Here is a 23637-nt window from a genome sequence, read left to right on the forward strand (position 1 = left end):
ACATCAGGTTTCACCAGCCAAGACCCCCTGAAAGGTCTCCAATGACACCATGGCCCAGATGATCTAACATTCAGAGCGGTTTCAAGGCAACTGGTTCACACAATACAGCCTCACAGACTACCCCATAGACCTAAAATTTTCTTTGCATCCCCATAAGATACAGCACCCCCCCTCCTGCAGGAAGTAGTAAGAGATGCTATACCCAAATTCCCAAATATACTAAGCTGGCTTTAGAGGTGGAATTGGCTCACTCCCCCTCTAAAACCAGACATATTGCTTTAAAAATAAAATGGTTAAGAGATTCTTGTGTCCCAAATCAGAAGAGCCCTCTGATGTGGGACAGAGAAAAACCAATATTTTTATTTAAAACAGTTGATTATAAATGTGATCTCTTTCTAAAAACAAAGGGGATATTATATAGATATATAGGAAGATATAGAGATGATAAGATAAAAGGGTAGATTAATGAACCTACTTTTAAAGAACAACTTATTTAAAATGTTTTACATTGGTATAGATTTTATGTTTAAAATGTTTTACATTGGTATAAATTTTAGTTTATTGATACAAACTTGAAGTTAATTTTGTTATACTGTATATATATATATATATATAAATATATATATATATATTTCTATTCTTGTTTGAGGTATTATGTTTAACTCATTTAAAATTGTAATGGATAATTAAAAATAGATTAATAATTAGTCATCTATGATAATCATATTTGTAGCCATGTTAGTTAAGTTTTCTAGGTATACATAGATATATTTCAGATAGATAGGTAATCTTCAAACACTTCATAGACCTAGAGAATATGGCATTTAAATAACTTAGAATTCTCTTGACGTGAGACACAATTGCTCCTGGCTGTACCAATTTGATCCAAGAGAATGTTGGGCTTCTATGACATTTCCATTTGGAAGTTTGTCTTCTTGGCACAAAATGGCCTACTAGGCAAAGAACTGCCCTTGCCTTGATGGCTGACAGTACACATGCAATGCTGTCCTTTCTGGACAAGCAGGACACAAGGAAAGTGACCACTGTACTCTGCCAAGACAGAGTAAGATGGTCTTTCAGAATTCCTGCTTCTGAAAATGGTCTGTCAGATACTCTAGGCCTGTAGCCAATTTAAATGCACCAACAATACTGAGAAACATTAGGTGACTGTCCAAGCTGCCAGCTGTCTTGGTCTACTCTTGCAAGATTCCAAAAAGTTGCTTGCATCCATCTACCATTTCTCAGGTACCATTATATTCCTTCTCAGGTCTTTGATGTGGTTAAAGACTAGATAGTTATAATTTCCTCAGTTATGATAAAAGATAAGTTAGATATAAAACCTTAAACTCACAAATATAAGATAGATAGGACATCTTCTCTAATATTGTAACTGTAATTCTTGCTTGATAATTGTTTTGTTATATGTAATTTTACTATGTTAAAGTTAAAACCTTCCTTCTTAAAAAAAGAAGAAAAGGGGAAGTGCTGTGGATATCACTCTATATAAATAAAACACTGATGGCCAGTGACCAGACAGGAAGTATAGGCGGGACAAGGAGAGAGGAGAATTGGGGAAACAGGAAGAAAGAGGGAGAGACACTGCAGCCACCGCCAGGACAAGCAGCATGTAAAGACTCTGGAAAGCCACCAGCCACGTGGCAAGGTATAGATTTATAAAAATGGGCTAATTTAAGATAAAACAGTTAACAAGAAGCCTGCCACGGCCATACAGTTTATAAGTAATATAAGCGTCAGAGTGATTATTTTATATGTGGATTGTGGGACTGCGGGGCTTGGTAGAACCTGGAGAAAAGCCCTCCAGCAACACATAGACAACAGGGTTAGAGAGAGAACAGACAGTACTTGCTGCTCTTTCAGAGGTCCTGAGTTCAGTCCCCAGAACTCACGTCAGGCAGCTCACAACTCCAGGTAACTCTGGCTGCAGTGGACACAACAGCCTCCCCTGTGTCCTCCATGACCACCCGCACATATGTGCACATAGTGACACACATACACACACATATGTAAAAATAAATTTAAAGTATGGGGGGCTGGAGAGATGGCACAGCAACCACATGGTGACTGGGAACTGCCTGGAACTCTACTTCCAGGGATCCGACACCCTCTTCTAGCCTCCTCAGACACCAAGCACACACATGGTGCTCAGAAATAAAAAAGTTCAAATTTAAAAGAAAATATTCTTTTGGCATGGACAACAAATAACTTTGAGTTTAACTGTGTCGGGGAGCAGAGAAATCAAGTGATAATTAGAACAAAGTGAGTTTTTGACGATTTGCTTTTAAAGATAAGTATTCAAGTTACTGTGTTAATGAGAATGGCTCAGAAATGAGAGAGAAAGAGAACAACACTAAAAGAAAACCACAAGGCAAATGCAGTTAACAATGGCTGGGGTTGGACAAGGACAGGTGCTCGAGAGGAAGGACTCGGTTCTCTTCCACTCTCAGGTGCAACAGATAGTAACAAGCCAGGCGTGGTGGTGGCGCACGCCTTTAATCCTAGTACTTGGGAGGCAGAGGCAGGAGCACCTCTGTGAGTTAGAGGCCAGCCTATTCTACATAGTGAGTATTTTACTCACTAATTTATGAGAATTGAGGTATAACAATCCAAAAGGTATAATAAACACACCAGTTATCCAAATAGTACATCTATTATATAGGTTTTTGTGGAGGCCCAAATTACTCAGGTCAGAGAATCTGAGCTTGCTTTACCCAGCATAGCTGCATAAGAATATGATTTGGCCACAGGCATGGTTACCAGGTATTTGAAAGGATCTATCTACACTTGGCTGTACGCTGTGCTTTGATCTAACAAGGGGAAAGTTTTTTCTCTCACCCTTTGGCATGTTATAAAAAGACTTTTGAATAAACCTTCTAGGCTGTTGGGTATTAATCCAGGCTCTCCCGAAGCTATCCTGAGTTTCTGTTTTTCTTCTCCTCAGCTAGGTCTCTCTAGCTAATATTTTCTCATTCCTCTCTCCTTTTTCTAAGAACCCTAAAAAAGGTAGGAACTGGCCTCCCACAGGTTTTTAGATTTCTGGTTTTGGTTTTGGTTTTGGTTTTGGTTTGTGAGACAGGGTTTCTCTGTGTAGCTCTGAATGTCCTGGAGCTTGCTTTGTTTGTAGACCAGGCTGGCCTCAAACTCACAGAGATCTGCCTCCTTCTGCCTCCCGAGTGCTGGGATTAAAGGTGGTTATGTAGTTTTAAATGGTAAAATGGATAATTCAAATTATGAAAAGGAAAAACTATTTATTTGATAATAGATAAAAATGTGTGGAACAGTTTCCCAAAATAACTCAGAGGATGACTTTATCACTCTTCCAAATACATATCTTGGATCAAGTGTATCTTACCTTCTCAAAGGACCAAAGGAAAATAAGGTACATGAAAACAAGAGACTTAACTATGACAGATTGTGTGTCAGACATGAAGCTATGAAGTTAGCCATCTCCTCCAGAACCATGGTCATTTCTGAGCCTTCAAAGACTAATCATAAACTCTGGGGAGTTTTGTCAACCAAACAATAAACAGTCAACCAAGAGTATCTTCTATAATACTTTTGCATTATTTAATGATATAACCTACCATACCACCTACTACACAGGGAACACTCAAATATTTTTAAATTAATATCTTGCGATCATAATTTAACAAATTCCAAATTCATTTAAAAACAGCAGTTGTTTTCACTTTGTTAATACCACACATCACAGTAACAAGACAAATCAACTGTCTTGTTTTTTCCTCTTACCTCTGCTGGGCCATTAAAAGAATAGGCATACAGAGTGGGCTGAATCATGATTAGAGACTGTGTCAGATCTTGACGCATGAAATGGTGACGATAATATGAACTCTCATCAGGACTATTGTTAAAAATTTGCAAGAAAGGAGATCTTCTCAAGTGAAACATAAACTACAAGACAAAACAGGTGAGATAGCTTTTACTGATTTTAATATGGCAATAGCAGTTCCATAACAAAACATTTGGTTATATTACTGTGTCACATTAGCAACACACACAAATAAAAACACCGTCTGTTAAAATATATACTAACGTAGGACTGCAGAGATGGCTTAGCAGTTAAATGCACTTACTAATGGACTGAGGGGTATTGGGGCTTCAGTTACCAGAACCCACACTTGGTTCACAACTCCCTGAAATTTCATTTTAGGGCATCAGAAGCCCTGGACTCTGCAGACACTTGCACATACATGGTGCACATAAACTCATATGTGCACATACACAGACATATAAAATGAAAAATAAATGTCTTTTTTTTAAAGAATATTCTAAAGTATATCCCAAGAAAGCTTGTTCATGAGCTATGTCTGGGCTGGTGAAACAGCTCCACAGTTAAGAGAGCCTGCTAGGCAAGCATGGGGATTGGAGTTCTGCTCTGGCACCCAAATAACAAGCTACATGGGGAAGTCAAGGCATGCCTAGGCTGGAAACCTTGCCTCAAGAGAAAAAAGGGGGGCTGGGCAATAATGGCACACACTTTTAATCTCAGCTCTTAGGAGACAGAGGCAGGGGGATCTCTGAGTCTGAGGCCAGCCTGGTCTACAGAGTGAGACCCAGGACAACCAGGGCTACAGAGAAACCCTGTCTCAAAAGACCAAAAGGAAAGCATTAAAAGTTGAAGTTTCAGGACAAAGCTTTTATAGTCAAGCATGAACCTTACTGAAGCACTAAAGATACAAGTGTATAACCCCAGCACTTGGAAGATGAAGGCAAGAATGTGACAAGTTCAAAATGAACCCTGCCTACAAAATGGGACCCGGTCTCAAAAACAGGAAAACACACACACACACACACACACACACAGTGAAGGTCTGTAAGGCAAGCTAAGCTCACATCTCCTACCAGGTATGGCACTATAAAATTGTTCTCAGTGATGACTATATGCCACCTGATTGTCTCCTCAGTAAAATTACAGCACACACCTTCTTTTGGCAAAGCTGTAATTGGAACCTCTTACCTTCAATGGCATGCTAATGGGCTTTAGTCTTGTTTGCACCCACAGTAAGCTTCAGTTAAGTCTTCAGGCACCATAAATAGTGACTTTCTGTAAGGCCCATATGGGGATATTGTATTCTCTTCATTAACCACAGAGCATAAAATTAATTTGAGTTATCCCAAAATTAAAAGAATCCAATAATATATGTTCATAGATGATTATTAAAAGATAAACAATAAAAAAGATGAAACTCAGTGCTATTGGTAACAAGAGAAAAGAGCATTTTCTTTGACAAGCTTACCTGTGGATAAAGGGGAAATGTTCCTGAAAACCGGAAGGAACTTGGGTCATCCTTGTGATATTCTCCAAATTTCTGACACTAAATAAAATAAAATAAAATATTAGTGATTTGTTCCTGGTATGATAACTAAAATTCTGCCCATAAAATTCTATATATAAAAAGCTGCTAACTTTTTAGGAAACAGATCCTCAAGATAGGGTAAAGTTGGAATACTATGTATTGACTTAGCAAGAGACTAATTACAACCAAAAAACCATTTGGATTTCAGAAAGGCAACAACTTGCTCCAAAATGTTTAGATTTGTTTTAACCAAGTGTCTTTTGTAGCAAACAAGGAATATGTAAATGTCAATGGGGGAGAAGGGAGAGGCCAACAGAAGCTTCCTGAGACTATCAGAGTATCTTTTCTCAATACTGGCCAAGGACAGAACGAAGCACAATCAACACACCACAGCAGCTACAGAAGTAAGCTGCTGGTCCAAAGTCTGCCACCCTGAAAGTGCCCAAAAGGAAAAAAGTCTGGGAAAGAAAAGGATTTACAGAAGCAAAAATTAGAATGAAATAGGTCACTCACACAGGCAACAGGGAAACGAGTCACCTATGAGAATATGACAAAGGGGCATCCTGCTGCCTTGCCCGATCATGAACTCTTACTACAACAGGCAATGAACCTGAACCACCAGCCTCACTTTGTCAAGCAAAAGTCTCAGCCCTGGAGGCCCATGTGTTGGAGGCTTGGTCACCAGTTCACAGCGCCAGTGGGAGGAAAAGGGCCTATGGGAGGTATTTTGATCCCTGGGGGCATGCTGGAAAGGGAACTGTACAATCAATCTCCCTTCCTAACTGCATCCTTGAAGGGAACTCAACAACCCAGTCTCCCTTCCTCACTGCATCCTTGAAGGGAACACTATAACCAGTCTCCCATTCTGACTTTAGCATCAAAACAGGCCTATAAAGCAACAGGGCCAAGGATCACAACCCAAAAGCTCTAAATTGATGAGCCAAAGTAAACCCTTTCTGTGTTGTGGGGAAGGAAATGTGACTAACACTTGGATGATGCCATTCTCCGTTCTGAACACCATACGGCTAAGGCACAAAGAAATGAGAATAGATGTTTCATAAAGAGTTCAACAGTGCTTTGACTGTATCAGCCTTCTCCGAATTACCTCCACTTGTCTCCTGATGTGACACAAGAGCAGAGTAAACTCTTCATGACTCCATCCATAACATCTTCTCTAGCTCAGCTGCCTTGCTGCTGTGCTGTGTTGCAAAATGTTCAGTGTGTGACTAACAGCTGGCTATACATGGTGAGGAAACTAATTTTGTGCCTCGTGCAATTGTCTAATTCAGTTATTCACTAGGACCTTTTGATTTTTATTAGTGTTTCCCTTTTTAAAATATACCAGACAACTGAAGCCATTTGTGAAGGGAGATGTGAGATAGAAAAGAGCCTAAACCTGCTATGAACTCTTTAAAAAAATTATAGTCCTGAGTCTTTTGTGCAGCAAAGGACAAAGAAAAGAGTCTTTTTTCTCTCAATAAAAGAGGTTTGATAGGGTTTGTTGTTAATGCAGAGCGCACTATAAAATTCTAGTGTCATATGTGACAACCTATGAATCCAGCAACATGGAAAGAGCACTTTACTACAAATCACAGCGACTGCCCAAGTACATACCCCTGATACTTCAGCTTGTAGAATCTCAAAACAATAGGACATTTATGAAGACAAAGTCAAGGTCAGGTGGTGGTGCAGGCCTTTTATCCCAGCACTCTGGAGGCAGAGGCATGCAGATATCTGTGAGTTTGAGGCCAGCCTGGTCTATAGAGCTAGTTCCAGGACAGCCAAGGCTGTTACACAGTGAAATCCTGTCCCAAACCCCCCCCCCCAAAAAAATAAAATTAAATAAACAAATAAATAAGACTATTTCAGAACACAACTTACTATCCACAAAAGGAAAGCTTATATAGTTAGTCAGATCCCAGAAATACCAACATATAAAATTACAGTCAGTAAAATGCTAGGACAAAATGCAACTTAGGAAATAGAAACACCCCGATTTGAGAGCACATTGCTAGAACTATGCATTGAGCATGATGGACAAGGCTTGAATATGATCATCAACACAAGAAATGTTTTTTTAAAAAAAAAGACATTTAAAACAGTGCACTGACTCAAAGCACTGGCTCCATGCCCCATGACACAAGGAGGTGTGTGCAAGAAACTGGAAATAGCTTTTGTAGTCAGGTTGGAGGCTCAGGAATGTATATGGATCTATTGATAGTGATAGTCAAGGAAATTTTTCTGCTATAAATATATCTCCTTGTTTTAAAGAAGCACAAGTAAGATTCTTAATCATTTTTCCCCATCTAGAATCAAAGGCCCAGGGAGGATCTGTGCCAGCCTTGGTGGTGACAGTGTTCCATCACTGGTGGCTGTCCAAGGTTAAAGCTCATTTGAAAAGACATATTGAATATCACAACACCGCTTTCTTCACTAAGAGGTGTTAGGAAAAGGGGGTGATCTTAGGTTGGAGAAATCTAGACAATACTGCAAAAGTAGCTAATTCTAACCAAGCTCACCTGTGACACCTGAGGGAAAGGATAAAGGCAACTCTCTTGGTAGCTAACAGACAATTCTCAACCATGTGTTTAAGTTGAAGACAGAATAAAAAAGTACAGGATAGAGTTTACAAGATAAAAATGAAATGTTAAAAACTGTTTAAGCCTACAGTTCCAGGATATGAGAGTAACTTTAAGGACAGTCTACATAGTGATATTAAACTCAAATTAAAACAGAAAATAGAAGCTAGAGTAAAGACTAATCACACACACAATAGTAATAGGAAGCTCCAAACCAGCCAAGACTACACAAAAACCCTGTCTCAAAACAAAAACAAAATTCATAGAATTAGTAATATAAAATTTATTTCCACACTATTCCACACCACAAAAATAATAGTAGCATAATTACCATTCATTTTCAAGGAGTGAATAGAATACTTCTATTCACTAGTTCATACTTTGAATTAGTTCTTCGTACAGTTCTCCCACCCACTGTAAGTGCTTTAAAGGACATTTACTACAAAGGAAAGCTGACAGGCTGAGAAAAGCACAATGTCCACTTCTTACCAGTCGAATGAGTTGTCTGTCCAGCCATCTAAGCACATCTGGCCCTTCCTCTGTTTCTGCTCTGTATATTGCCAGCCGGGCCATGAGAATGGCAGCTGCTTCCTGGTCAAAAGATGCAGCAATGTTTTGGATTTGAGTTTGAGCATCTGCCCAGCTAAAGAAATAAGAAAGCACAGAAACAGAAATGAATTATATCATAATACCACAGTTGGCTACCACACAGAGCTACACTTAGAGAATACAGAATGCTTCCTCAACATTTCAAAATTCTAATACTACACAGATTAATTAGCATTATTAAAACATCACAAATAGCTGTTCATTACACTGATTTTCATAAAAACAAAACCTTAAAATATTTTCTAAAATAACTCTAAAGGAACACCTCCAGACATATTCTTTAAGATATCAAGATTTTGATAAGTAAATAGAATGGGTCAGGGAGATGGCTCCATGGGTAGACACACCAGCACAAAGACCTACAACCTGAGTTCAAGTACCAGATCCCACAAGTGGCAGGAGAAAACTGACTCCTAAGAGCGCTCCTCTGACCTCTATTTGCCTACAGTGAACTGCACATGTGCACACATAAATAACAAATCAAGATCGTTTTTAATGAAATAACATCAGTGAATGTGTATGATGTAGAAATCCTGACAGTGACATCATTCCTAAGAATTCTTTTTACATAAAAAAGTCCATACACATGCACATAAATACACACTATAGACAGAGAATACCATATACATGTGTATAGACAAATACTAATTTCTATCAGTCTTTATCTTTAACTTTTTATTGATTCTTTGTGGAGTTCATATCATGCACCCCAATCCCACTCATCTCCCTGTCCCTTTGTATCTGCCCTCTGCCCTTGCAACCTCCCCCCAAAATAATTTTTTTTAAAAAAGACAAAAACATACAAACAAAAATCTCATCATGAAAGCTGTAGAGTGTCACTGTGAGTCACACAGTATACCCTTTAGTCCAGACATCTTTACTTGCAAATGTTCATTGCAATAAGCCTCTGGTCCAGTTCGAGACCTCTGGCTTCTGCTACACTATCAATACTGGATCCTTCCCGGGACTCCTCTTGGATATCCTATTGTCGCCCTGTCTCATGGAGATCCTGCAGCTTTGGATCTCAGAACTGGCCCCCTGTCATGCTCCAGCAGTTCATAAGTGGGATGATGTTGGAGCTGGCCAACTTATAGCTCTGACTCTGGGCCTGTATGGTAGCTGAATTGGTCAGACTGCCAGCTCTCCCACTACCTCACCACCAGGGTGAGCTCTCTAGTGCTGCCCCAGCTAGCTCACACAATGGTGCAGGCAGCAAGGGGTGGGACCAGTTCTCCCACTCTCATGCCCTCAGGGCCAGCTCACATGTACCCACACCACCAGGACCACCAGCTCTATTGTACTGCCCAGATGAGGTAAGGGGCCCACTCTTCTGCTCTCCCAATCTCATGTCCCCGAGTGATGCAGCTGGTGAGGGTCAGGGCCAGCTCTCCCACTCTAGTGTTACCAAGGCCAGCTCTCTGGCCTGCCACAGATGGCGAATAGGGGGAGGGCCTCTTTCTCACCCATGCCACTGCATGGCAGTATTAGTCTTTATCTTACTACATAATTCTATGTTGAATTTTATCATATTCAATTTTAGAAAAGCAAAAACTTAAAATATAAAAATAAAGGTTTTATTTTCAACTGTGGTAAACAAAACATCAGAATTTTATTCTCATTAGCCTTTAGTTCTATCATCAGTGATAAAAATCCCATATCTAAAACTGCTTTGTACTCTTCTCTTTCCCTGTTAATACACTGACCAAGACAGATCAAAAGTTAAGTGAGGGAGTTCAACCTGACAGTACAAGCCTATAATCCCGATACCTGGGAGTTAGAGACAGAAAGATCAGGAATTCAAAGCCAGACACAGCTGTACAGAAAATATGAGGCCATCCTGAGATACATGAGACCCTGTCTTTAAGAAACAAAAGAGGTTAAGAAAAATCTTGAAAAGCAGTAGTAAGTCTCCTCAAAAGATGAAAACTACCACACCTGGGGCTGGAGAGACTGTTCAGCAGTTTAGAGTGCCTGCTTCCCTGCCAGAGAACTTGAGCTCAGTTCCCAGTACCCATATCTAGGGACTCATATTTGCCTATAATTCCAGCTCCCTCTTCTTACCTCCACAGATACCTACACTCACATGCACACACCCCCACAGACACACAAGTACACACATAATTCAAAAATAAAAATATTTTTTTAAAAAACTTCCATATGATCCAGCTAAACCACTCTCAAAGAATCAGTCAGCCCTTACGGGAGACACCTACACATCTGTGTCTACTCTGTATTCTCATCACATTACATTACCTAACCAACTTAGGCACCCATTAATGAGTGGATGGACAAAGAAAACAGCACACTGAGCACAGTGGTGAAGGCCTATGATCCTAGGATATAAGAAGCTGAGGCAGGCTGGGCTTAGTGGTTGCATGCCTCTAACCCCAGCCTGATTTACATAGTGAATTCCAGGACAGTCAGAGCTACATGGAGGTGGGGGAGGGGACTGACAAGGGAGATCACTGCAAACTTCAGACCAGCCTGAGCTACAGAGGAAAAAGGAAAAAGAAAGAAGGGGTAGAAAATGTGGCCTTAGATACACTACAGAGATTTATTCCACTGTAAAGGAGAATGAAAATACACCAGGAAAATGGATAACTAGAGAGCCATCGTGTTAATCAAGTAAGTCAATCTCATAAAGACAAGTATTGCATTTCCTTCCCTACATGGAATTAGAGGGGTCAGTAACAGGAGACAGTAAAAGCAGGGCTATCACAGACGAGGAAGGGATTGGGAAAAGGGAGAGTAAGAAAGGAAAACAAGAAGGACATGACCAAAGTACATAAGGTCATAAGGAAACCCAGCACTCTGTACAAATGACATATGCTAATGAAGTGATGGGCTGGGCCAGGAAATGGCTCAGTGGATAAAGTGCTGGCTATGTAATCATAAGGACCTGAGTTCCAACCCCCAGCACCCCTGTAAAAAGCTTGTGGTGGTATTGTGTTCTCCAAAATATTATGTACCCTAATAAACTTATCTGGGGTCAGAGAACAGAACAGCCAACTAGATATAGAGGCCAGAAAATGGTGGCACACACGCCTTTAATCCTATCTACTTGGGAGGCAGAGATCCATCCAGATCTCTGTGAATTTAAAGCCACAATGGAAAGAGCCAGGCATGGTGACTCATGCCTTTAATCCCAGGAAGTGATGGCAGGAAGCAGAAAGGTATATAAGGCGTGAGGACCAGGAACTAGAGCTGGTTAAGCTTTTAGGCTTTTAGTAGCAGTTCAGCTGAGATTCATTCTGGATGAGGACTCAGAGGCTTCCAGTCTGAGGAAACAGAATCAGCTGAGGAATTGGCAAGGTGAGGTGGCTGTGGCTTATTCTGCTTCTCTGATCGTCCAGCATTCATCCCAATACCTGACTCCAGGTTTGTTCTTATTAATAAGACTTTTTAAGATTAATGCTACAAAAGCTTGATGCCGAGGCAGGCCTGTAACCTAGTACTAGGAAAGCACAGACATGCAGATCCCAGGGGTTTGCTGGCCACCAGTCTAGAGCAAACAGCAAGCTCAGGGTGCAGGAAGAGACATTTTGTATCGAGCACTAACTAAAATGAAAAGTGACAGAAAATGATACTTGATGTTGACCTCTGGCTTCCACAAGATCATACATGCATGAGTGCACCCATACACACACACACACACACACACACACACACACACACACACACTTATATACATACAGGGGAAAAAGATTTGAAAAAAATTAAAGTGAGAATCTCAGTCTGAGTGGCTGATATTATAAATAATGTATTACTGTGTAGGCCCTGCTGGCCTGGAGCTCACTATGTAGCCTATCTTAGTTAAGGTTTTCATTGCTGTGAAAAGACACCATGACCACGGCAACTCTTAGAAAGAAAACATTTAATTGAGGGTGCTCGCTTACAGTTTTATGTGTATTTGTGTGTATGTTGGATAATTTTATGCCTGACAAACCAAGCAATTAAAAATAAGAAAATGTGTTTTCAGTGGCCTTTAAACGTTTTGTTTTCATACTAACTCACTTTTATTGTACTTAGTAAAAAGCATTCATTCCAAAGGATGGGAAGAAAAACCACAACTAACCCTTCAACACAGACAGTTTGAAGAGCAGTCTACACCATACCATCATAGTGGATCAAGCCCCTAATAGCACCTAATCCACAAAGCAGGAGCTGCATGATGGTATGATAAAAGAATTAGAGCATTAATAACACATGGGAAATTATAGTTATAGACTAACCATCAGCTGAAATGAAATGTCATTAATCATAGTGCTATATTATTATTTATAATATACTTCACATATATGTATGCATGTATAAAAGTGTATATGTACATATATGTGTATATTAGTATCTACTAAATACAATATTTGATTCTCCCCATCGGGATAAGGTAAATAAAATTTGTTCACTTTTTTTACTATTGTTTTTAATTTTGATTTAGGAGTGTGCATATGTAAACCTGTCTGTGTATGTGTGGGTGGGTGCCTGCAGAGGTCTTAAGAGGGCATTAGATCCCCTGAAACCAGAGTTATAGGCAGTTGTTAGCTTCCCAACACGGATGCTGGAAACTGAATTTGGTCTTTTCCAACAGCAGCAAGTGCTCTTATCTACTGAGCCATTCCTCCAGCCTGGTGTGTGTGTGTGTGTGTGTGTGTGTGTGTGTGTGTGTGTGTGTGTGTGTGTGTGTGTGTGTGTTTGAGAGGCAGTTTCATGTTTGCCAGGATGCTCTCAAACTTCCTGAGAATGACCTACATCTCCTGATCCTCCTGCCTCTACCTCCCAAGTGCTGGGATTACAAGTGTGTGCCACCATACCTGGTCATAATAAACATGCTGACTCAGGAGCACTCGTGTGCATGTGTGGATGCACATTTGTGCACATGGATATGGAAGGCAGGGAAGAATCCCAGGTGGCATCCTCAGAAGCCAGGCACCTTGTTCTTTGAGATAAGATTTCTCACTGGCCTGGAGGTCACCAAACTGGCTAGGCTAGCAGGCGAGTGAGTCCCAGCAATTCACCTGTCTCCATCTCCCAGAGCTGGGATTACACGTGGGTTCCACCACATCCAACTTTTTTCCCATGGATTCTGGGGATCAATCTCAGGTTCTTATGATTGCAAGGCAAGCATTTTACCAACTGGGCTATCTTCCCAACCCTGAGGAATACTTTTTGTTTTGTTATGTTTTCAAGACAGAGTTTCTCTATGCAGCCCTGGCTGTCCTAGAAGTACTTTTTAAAAAACTGCTATTACACTTATCATTGACTATTCTACAAAATAAGCTAGGTTTGAAAGAAACAAATATTTATTTTCTAGTGATAAATGTTACCCAAATAAGATACCCAGATTGAGAGTATGACCTACAATAGTTTTTATATATAACTAAACCTCTACTAAAATAAAATAAAAACTTACTTCCTAGCAATTGTGGTCACTCGGATACGTCTCTGCCCACTTGAGTGCTGATACCGGGTCAAAAACTGAACTGCACCTCGCCCTCCTTGAGGAATTAGAGCATTATGCTGTATAAAAATAAAGAAGTAAGAACAAAGCCTAAAAATCTGCTAACAACAAAAAGCAAAATCTACTACGGCCATGACACTGTATCAAAGACTACACATTTTCTAGCACTAAAAAAATCATTCTAGGGCAAGGAAAAGCCCAAGGGCTAAAGAGATGGCTCAGCAGTTAACAGCACTGGCTGTTCTTCCAGAGGACCAGGTTCAGTTTCCAGAACCCACATGGCAGCTCATAACCATCCATTACTCCAACTCCAGCCATCTAATGCTCTCTTCTGGACTCTCAGGCACCAGGCACACATGTGGTGCTCATGCATACATTCAAGCAAAACATTCACACACATAAAATAAATATAAAATAAAGCCCACTGTCAGATGCTGTGGTGGTTTGAGTGAAGATGGTCCCCACAGGCTCATGGGGTGTGACATCTCACTGTTGGGAGATGTGGCCTTGTTGGAGGAAGTATGTCACTGGAGATGGGCTTTGAGATTTCTGGTGTCACTCTCTCCTCCTGCTATCTGCCAGTCCAGATGTAGAACTCTCAGCTACCTCTCCAGGACCATGTCTGCCTGCATGCCACCATGACAATAATGAACTAACCCTCTGAACTGTAAGCCATCCACAATTAAATGTTTTCCTTTGTAAGAGTTGCCGTAGTCATGGTGTCTAACTAAGACAGAAGTCTTCACTACAGAGCCCAATAGATATTTAAAGAACTGTCAGAACACAGTCCATGAATGAAGCTAGGTGAGACTTCTGAGAGCTTGTGAGAAAACAAGACAGAAGTCTTGTTATCTCTGCTCCTCCATAACTTGGGTTGTTCCTGGAATGTGCTTTGACCCCTCCCATGTGTTCGGGATAGGAGTGAGTTCATTTAGATTATTCATTACAGCTAGCTATTATCTGTTTATATGCCTCTATGGAAAAACATGATTTTGTCACGTGCAGCCTGTCCTTGTCACTGTACACTTTACTCAGGTGACTCTTCTTAACCCTCTGAGTATAAACTGTCTGATGCTCTGAATAAAGTTGGCTACTGTATGAGACTTTAGTCTGCCTCATTTTTAGCCCTCCACTCTTCCTGGTTCACACTGCTAACTACAGCAGCAACAAAGAACTAATACTAATCTTCTCAGAGTGAGATTCTTCCTATGGAGTTGTTCAACATATGCAAAGGAATAAATGATATGATAGTACCATAGCAATAAAGTGTAAAACAAAAGGCATATGACGTCACCTCAATAGATGCAGAAAAGGCATTTGGTAAAATTCAGCACTCTTTAATAAGAATGCTAAATGCATTATGTATAGAAGAATTCTACTTCAACATAACAAAAAGCCATGCATTAAAAGAGGCCACAAATGATATCCCACCTTAGTGGGAGAAAATGAGCTTCTCTCTAATGTCTAGAACAAAATAAGGATTCCTATTTTCACCAGTCACTAAACATTGTACTACAAAATGTCCTTCCACAAAATCAGGCAAGAGGAAGAAAACAGAGCATCAAAATTGGAACAGGAAGTCAAACTGTCACTAAAATAACACAACCTGTCTCTCACGTAGAGATCTCTACACATTCAACTAAAAATATTAAAAATCATGAAAAAAATAACCTCTTTTTATTGTTGGGAGAGGGAGGAGCTGGAGATAAGACAACAATTAAGAGTAAATACTATGGGTTTTCCTGCGATGTCCCTGACCCCCCTGGCTCCTACAATCCCTCCTCCCTCTCCTCAGCAGGACTCCCAAACATGGGCCAAAAGACCCAATGTTTGGCCATGGATTTCTGAATCTGCCTCCATCAGTCACTGGATGAAGGTTCTCCAATGACAACAGGGATTGTCACCAATCCAGTCACAGGGGATGCCCAGTTCAGGCTATGTATCTACTGCTGTCAGGAGTCTTAGCTGGAGCCATCCTTGTAGCTCTGAGTTTTCCTTGCCCCCCTTTCCCATCATGTCTGTCAGCACTCTTCCCTCTGTCCACCCCACAACCCAACCCCTCAAGTTTCCATGCCCCCCCTGTCCCAGTCTCCCCTGGAGATCTCCTCTGTTTCCACTTCCCAGGGAGATCCATATGCCCCCCACTCAGGCCCTCCTTGTTACCCAGCCTGTCTGGAAACTGATAGCCTGGCTCATGGGAACTCACAGAGTCTCAAACAACAACCAGGGAGCTTTCATAGGACTGACCTAGGCCTTCTGCATATATGTGCCAGTTGAGTAGCTTGGTCTACTTGTAGGACTCCTGGCAATGGAGGCAGGGGCTGTCCCTGGTGCTTTGACTGCCTATTGGGACCCTGTTCCTCATGCTGGATTGCCTTGCCCAGCCTGAATACAGGGGGAGGTGCTTGGTCTTAAGGCAGCTGACCCTTCCTAAGCAAATATGGAGGAGGGGGGTAGGGTAGAGGGGAATTGGGAGGGAATGGGAAAAGAGGAGGGAGGGGAGGCTTCAGACAGGATATAAAATAAATAAATTATATTTTTAAAAAAAGATCTTGTTACAGTAAGCTGGCATGAGGAGGTAATAAATTTTACTTTGATTGGGCGGGGGGGGGGGGGGGAGTGAATTCTGGCTAGACAGTGATGGTGCATTTTTTTAAAACGGGGTATGACTAGTCAGTCAGTGGTGGTGCATGCCTTTATTCCCAGCACTCAGGAGGCAGAGGCAGGTTGATCTCTGAGAGTTCAAGGCCAGGCTGCTCTACAGAGTTCCAGAACATCCAGACCTGTTACACAGAGAAACTGTGTCTTGAGAAACAAAACAAAACAAAAACAAAAGAAGTAAATACTGCTCTTGCAGAGGACTCAAGTTTCATTTCAGAACCCACACTAGATGACTTACAACCACCTGTAACTACAGCTCCAGGAATTCTGATGTCTCTGACTTCTGTGGGCTCTTGCACACATAGACACAAAACCCCACACATACACAAAATTTAAAAATAATTTTTAGAAAAAAGCAGCAAGCATGTAGCAGCAAGCATGTTGCCATATGCCTATAATCCGGACACTTGAAAGGATCAGAAGGATCAGAAGAAGTTGAGAATTTCAAGGCTATCATCACCTCCACAGGGAATTCAAGGCATCTTGGCTACATAAGACTCTAGCTAAAAAAAAAAAAAAAAAAAAAAAGAAAGAAAAGAAAAAAAATTCAGTAACACTGTTATACACCTATACCAAACTCCCTGAAATGGAAATCAAGGGCCAGGCATAGAGAGCTCAATGGTGGAACATCTACCTAGCCACAGGAAAGACTTGGTTTGATCCCTAGCACTGCTGTGAAAGGGCGGGAGGGAAGGAGGGGGGGAGAGGAGGAGGAAATAATCCCATTTACAATAGTTAAAAAAAATACCTATTTTAAATCCAAACAAGAATAAAGGAAATTAAACAAATGAAAAGATATATTTGTTCATTGACAGGAAAATCAGTATTGTTAAAATGTCCACACTACCAAATTCAATCTACAGATTCATTGTCAACTATACCAATGACATGGTTTGCAGAACTAGAAAATAAATCCTCCAATTCATATAAAAGATTCAGTGAAAAGTTTAGTTTTTTTTTTTTACCTTTCAGAATTAAAAAGCAGTCAGTCAGCCAAATAGGGTGGAACATGCTTTTAACCCCAGCACTTGGGAGGCAGAGACAGGCAGAGCACTAAGAATTTGAGGCCGGTCTGGTCTACATAGTGAGTTCCAAAGAGCCAGAGCTACATACACTGTCTCAAAATATCAAAGACACGTTTTTTTTAAATGTAAGCAGTCATACCTGATTAACAACTTCAAAATACATGGCTAAGGTTGTAGTGGGACTGAGTCCACATATCTTCCACTGACAAGTGCCACCTGTTCCAATCTCCTATAAAAAAAGAAGACAGGGTGCTTGAAAGCTAAAGAATATTATTTATTAATTTATAGGAAGAAGAAAAGCAGGGATAAGCCTCCGGTAAGATAAAACACACAGCTTTCAGATTTATTCAATAAATCTTAAGAGCTTAAAATTTTAACATCATATCACAAACACATAATTAAATACAATTAAGCATTGTACATGACAAAAACATTAAGATTATTAAGAGGTTTGCTAAGTAAATTAAAAGGATACAACAATACAAGGTTTTTTGAAGCATGCACTATTTAACAAGTGATTAAACAATAACATTACCTTTCCACCCAACTTTCCTATCTGTGTCAAAAGATCATATATATATATATATATATATATATATATATATATATATATATATATATGCATATATGACTAGGTCCTCTGCATCAGAAGTATAAGCATTCTAAATGCCAAGAAAATTCAGACACAAATCTTTACCACACAAACTGCATATAAGCTGACTTTTGCTTTGTCATTTTTGAAAGCTGATTGTGTAGTTTGTGCTGTCTTATCATCCTATCTACAACTACATGACTGTAGTTTTAGAATGCATTACGGTCTCTCAACAGGCAGAGAAAAAGAAGGGATTGAAACCTAAATCTCTCTGATTTGGTTGTTCTGTTGTTAATTATGGTGACAAACAGTGTATGGGAAAGAACAACCACACATGGAAGTATACGACAGAAGCTCAACCACATACAACAGTTGAAAAGGAAAATCACAGGTGTCCATGATGGGCCTGTCTTTGTATTAGCCTAGAAATTAACTGTGTTTTTTACAACAAACATTACTTACATTTTCAGACACACAGGGTCCTTTAGAGTTAAGAGACACACAGGGTCCAATAGCTCCTGAAATCTTTATTTCCCTTGAGGTCTATAAATAAGAACATGGTACATTTGGTTTTCTCAAAGATAAAGTCAGGGCTTGAAAGATAGCTGAGTGGATAAAGGTACTGGCCACCAACCCTGACCACCTGAGTTTAAATCCCAGGAACCACTTGGTAGGCAGAAAGAACCAACTCCTCTAAGTTGCCCTTAGACCCCCATACAAGCATCATAGAATGTGCATGTGCTCACACACACACACACACACACACACACACACACACACTAATAAATATAATAAAAATTGTAATAAGTTCAGATATTTATAAGTGTTTAAGAATATAAGACATCCTTCCATATTTAAAACTCGAAAGTCAGTGAAGACCCAGGTATGGTGGGGGACACCTTTAATTCCAGCACCTGGTAGAAGATCTATGTGAAGCTGAGGCTAGCCCAGTCTTTGTAGGAAGTTCTAGGACAGACAGGGCTACACATAAATATCCTGTCTCAAAAACAAGGCAATGAAAATATGCTAAAATTAAAAATAATTAACCATAAGGCTCTAATTTAATTCTAGTCTTCTATTTTCACCAGCCATAGGAGGACTCCGTGTGGGAATCCAACCATGATTTCAAAGTCATGCCATGCCCTAAATTCAAACTGCATACATCAAAATCCTGGGCTTCATCTATTGCTTCTCCACAGAAAATTCTGTCTGTAAGACTGATCTCTTTTTTAATTATGTTATGTGTAGGAATGTTTTGCCTGTATGTATGTCTATACATCATGTACATGTCTAGTCCCCACAGAGACAAGAAAGCATTGGATGGCTGGAAACTAGAGTTACAGGCAGTTATGAGCTGATGCTGGAAATCAAATTTGAGTCCTCTGGAAGAACAGCCAGTGCTCTTAACCACTGAGTCTTCTCTCTAGCCCCAAGAATGGTCTCTTTCCAGTTTCTCCTACTATTAAATGTAAGCTATTACATTGTCTTGTAACTAAAAATTAGAAAACGCTGGGACTGTAGCTCAGTGACAGACCACTGGCTTAGCACTGAAAAGACCCTTAGGTTTAATTCCCAAGACTGGAGAAAAAAAATCTACTTTGCTGGGCATGGTGCCATAGGCATGAATTCTAACACTGGGATACAGTCAGGTGGAACTCTATGAATTTGAGACCAAGCTGGCATACATAGTGAGTTCCAGGCCAGCCAGGCTATACAGTGAAATGTGGTTCTTCATTAATCCTCAAATGACAGATACATGTATCTCCAATCTACAAGCAGCTCACATAATTAATACTATGGTTTTAATATTTCAACACAAACTGTCCACTCTCACCAGGCATTCTTCCCAAACATCTCATGTTGATGCTCGCCTCCATGATTCTCCTCAATTTGGGCTACTGAATAACATTCATTTTCCTCTCATCTTTCAGAAAATAATATAAGCCACACTCCCCTGGTGTTTTATTTTGTGTTTTGAGACACAGAGTTTCTCTGTGTAGCCCTGGCAGTCCTTTATAAACCAGATAGGCCTCAAACTCAGAGATCCCCCTGCCTCTGCCTCCCAAGGGCTGGAATTAAAGGTGTGAGCCACTATGCCCAGCTCTCACTTCTCTTAAACTTCTACACCACTTTGTTTTCTACTGTTACTTCATCTCATCATATACATTAGCTTAGTCTCTCTCTCAAGACAAAGTTCCCCTAATAACAAAACCTCTACCTTACAGATCCAATCACATCTCCACAATTTCCTACCATCATGCTGATTACATGGTAAGAAATATTTAATGAAAATTCAAAACCAGGGTTTTTGTAATATACATGTAATTAACACAAAGCCTTCCAAGTGTTTTAAGTCAATATTTGAAATTCATGATGGAATATTACATACAACCAACACTAATTACAAAACTAAAGAATAATTTCCTCTCAAGTTAGTTCATTTCTGCCATTATAAAAACATAGCTGGACAGTGGTAAATGCCTTTAATCCCAGCATTTGGGAGGCAGAGGCAGGTGGATCGGATCTCTGATTTCAAGGCCAGACTGGTCTACAGAGCAAGTTCCAGGACAGCAAGGGCAACACAGAGAATCCCGATCTCAAAAAACAAAAAGAAAAAGAAAAAAAAAGAACCCCACATACACACACACACACACACACACACACACACACACACACACACACAAAATTAACATAGCTAGGCATGGTGTTGCATGCCGTTAATCCTAGCCTTCAGGAGTTAGAGGCTGTTGAATCTCTGCATTTAACATCAGTGTTGTCTACAAAGCAAGTTCCATGACAGCCAGGGCTACACAGAGAAACTCTGTCTCAAAAAACAAGACAAACAAATGATGGGAATGTCATTCTATATGCTCTGATTTGGTTGATAAATAAAACGCAGGCAGGAAGTATAGTATAGGCAGGAGTAGCAGAGAAGAGAACTGTGGAAACAGGAAGGCTGAGTCAGGAGTCACCTGCCAGACACAGAGGAGCAAGATGTGAAGGCAAAACTGGGAAAAGGTACCAAGCCACATGGCTAAACATAAATAAGAATTATGCGTTAGTTTAAATGTAAGAGCTAGTCAGTAATAAGCCTGAGCTAATGGCCGAGCAGCTTTAACTAATATAAGCCTCTATGTGTTTACTTGGGTCGAAGCGGCTGCAGGACTGGCAAGTGAGAGAGATTTGTCCTGACCATGGGCCAGGTGGGTCACAGGAAAACTTCAGGTACAAATAAACAAACCATCAAAAAAAGCTAACATATAAATTTAGTATAAAAAAGATATATAATATGTAGTGCCAGGCAGAGTAGAACACACGTGCATCACAGCACCTGGAAAGCTGACGCAGACAGGTCAGGAGTTAGAAGACAAACTGATAAGACCTATTCTCTAAAAAATGAAAATATATATGTAGATGTAGCCAATCGTCTTTTTAAAATAAGAAACACAGAGCCAATGTAAGAGGTCAGAGCTCAGAGATAAAATCTTACCTCCTGCAGTGCTCCTAACTTCCCTGAGAGAGAGAGAGAGAGAGAGCTTCTTCCTGTTTGTCTGTCTTTAAATAGTCTTTCTGTTCTGCCTTCTCATTGGTTGTAAACCCAACCACATGACTGCCTCGTCACTGCCTGTAAGTACCACCCTCCAGGTCTTAAAGGCATATGTCTCCAATACTGGCTGTATCCCTGAACACACAGAAATCTACCTAGGTCTTCTAACCACCACGCTCTTGCTATGGCTCTAATAGCTCTGACCCCAGGGCAACTTTATTTATTAACATAAAATTAAAATCACATTTCAGTACAAATAAAATATCACCATATATATATCCAATATAAGTAACTTTACTTACATCTACTTTTCTAACCATTATTCAGAATGATCCCAGTCTCATGGGTTTTTAATGACAGCACCTTTTTCTGGGAAACAAAATCTCTAATCCAAGGTCAAAAGTAACCATTATGTTTAAAGTACATCTGAATTTGATGTTTTAAAGTTATCATTTAGCCTAAAATGTTCTCACTTGATAATATATCACACATGTCAAGTTTGGATTCTTACCTTTATTTCTAATGTGCCACCAAAGCCCATTTTTAACTCTCCGTGTATATCTTTGGTGAATACTCTTTGAAAAGTTTGCTTGAATAAGGAAGTGTTGAAAGAGTCACCCATTACCATGTATCCTCTGCACAAGAAAAAGGCAAACACAACATACATAACACAATTAAATGGGCTCATGTATTACCTGAAAAAAATAATTAGACTACGAACACATAGTAAAAACATTCCCCCAAAACAAATGTAATTAACTCAATTTCTATTAATAATTCATTTAAAATATAATTACACTTATTTATGTTATGTGTATGGGTATGCACACAACACAGTGTGTGTGTGAAGGTCTGAGAACAACTTCCAGGTACCAGTTCTCTCCTTCCACCATGTGGGTCCCAAGTATCCACCTCAGGGCCTCAGGCTTGCCATCAGGGCTTTCACCCACTGAGCCATTCACTGATCCAGATTTTCTCCTTCCACACGCATCATCTAAGATTATCCGTGTTGTAAAATACTTGATAATGCATCGTGTATTAATGACTGCTCCTTTTCTTAGTAACTATCCACAAAAGTTGTCTATACTTCTACTTCTCAAAGTGTGGTCCTTGGTCCAGCAACATTAACACCAACAACAACCCCATCTCAAACATACTAAAGAGCACTGGTTTTTTCACAAGAAACCCTAGTTTTTGTACAAGTTAATACCTGAGAAGCTCTTGTCCCTATCAGCTTCTTCCGACTCTTTCCTCCTGTTGTCTTTCTAATTCACTCTAGGTCAACTGTTTTTAGTAAGATTCTCAATGACCTTTACAATGCTGAATTACTTACTCTGCACCCTGTATTATTTTGTATCTGTAATGGTTATCACAGATGACCATGGCCTTGACCTTCTAGTATTTTCCCCACTGAGCCCCTAGTTGTTTGCATTTCCCTAGGTATATGTCTCAGAGAACACTGAATGAAGCTGAACCCCTACTTCACTTTTTCAGCAATAAAAAGAAATACTGGCACATCGTAAATGTGCATAAACTTAAAATGCACGCTGAATAAAAAAAGCCCGTGGTGGGCTTGAGAGATGGTTGAGTGGTCAAGAGCACTGGTTTCTCTTGCAGAAGATCCCAGTTCAGTTCCCAGCACCTACAAGGTGGCTCATAACCTCTGTAACTGCAATTCCAGGGGATCCAACTCTCTGTTCTAAGCTCCTTGGGCACCAGGCATACACACAGCACACATACATACATAGGCAAGACATTCATAAACATATTTTTTTTTAAAGAAGCCAATGGCAAACACCACTTATTACTCCACTTACATGAAACATCCAG

The 23637-nt window shown here is 40.1% G+C and overlaps 1 protein-coding gene across 1 annotated transcript in view; it reads right to left on the minus strand.

Moving 5' to 3' along the window:
- The window catches only part of LOC114704049 (protein transport protein Sec23A-like), a 57118-nt gene that overhangs the window by 15405 nt on the left and 18076 nt on the right, over positions 1-23637 (minus strand). Inside the window, exons 10-16 of the mRNA XM_028885108.2 lie at positions 22319-22442; positions 18723-18803; positions 17808-17897; positions 13935-14041; positions 8405-8558; positions 5277-5354; positions 3769-3930 (exon numbers count right to left, since the gene is read on the minus strand). Of these exons, the coding sequence (XP_028740941.1) occupies positions 3769-3930; positions 5277-5354; positions 8405-8558; positions 13935-14041; positions 17808-17897; positions 18723-18803; positions 22319-22442 (796 nt within the window). The remainder of the gene's footprint in view (positions 1-3768; positions 3931-5276; positions 5355-8404; positions 8559-13934; positions 14042-17807; positions 17898-18722; positions 18804-22318; positions 22443-23637) is intronic.

Source organism: Peromyscus leucopus, chromosome 14 (genome assembly GCF_004664715.2).
Source record: "Peromyscus leucopus breed LL Stock chromosome 14, UCI_PerLeu_2.1, whole genome shotgun sequence".
Lineage (NCBI taxonomy): Eukaryota > Metazoa > Chordata > Mammalia > Rodentia > Cricetidae > Peromyscus > Peromyscus leucopus.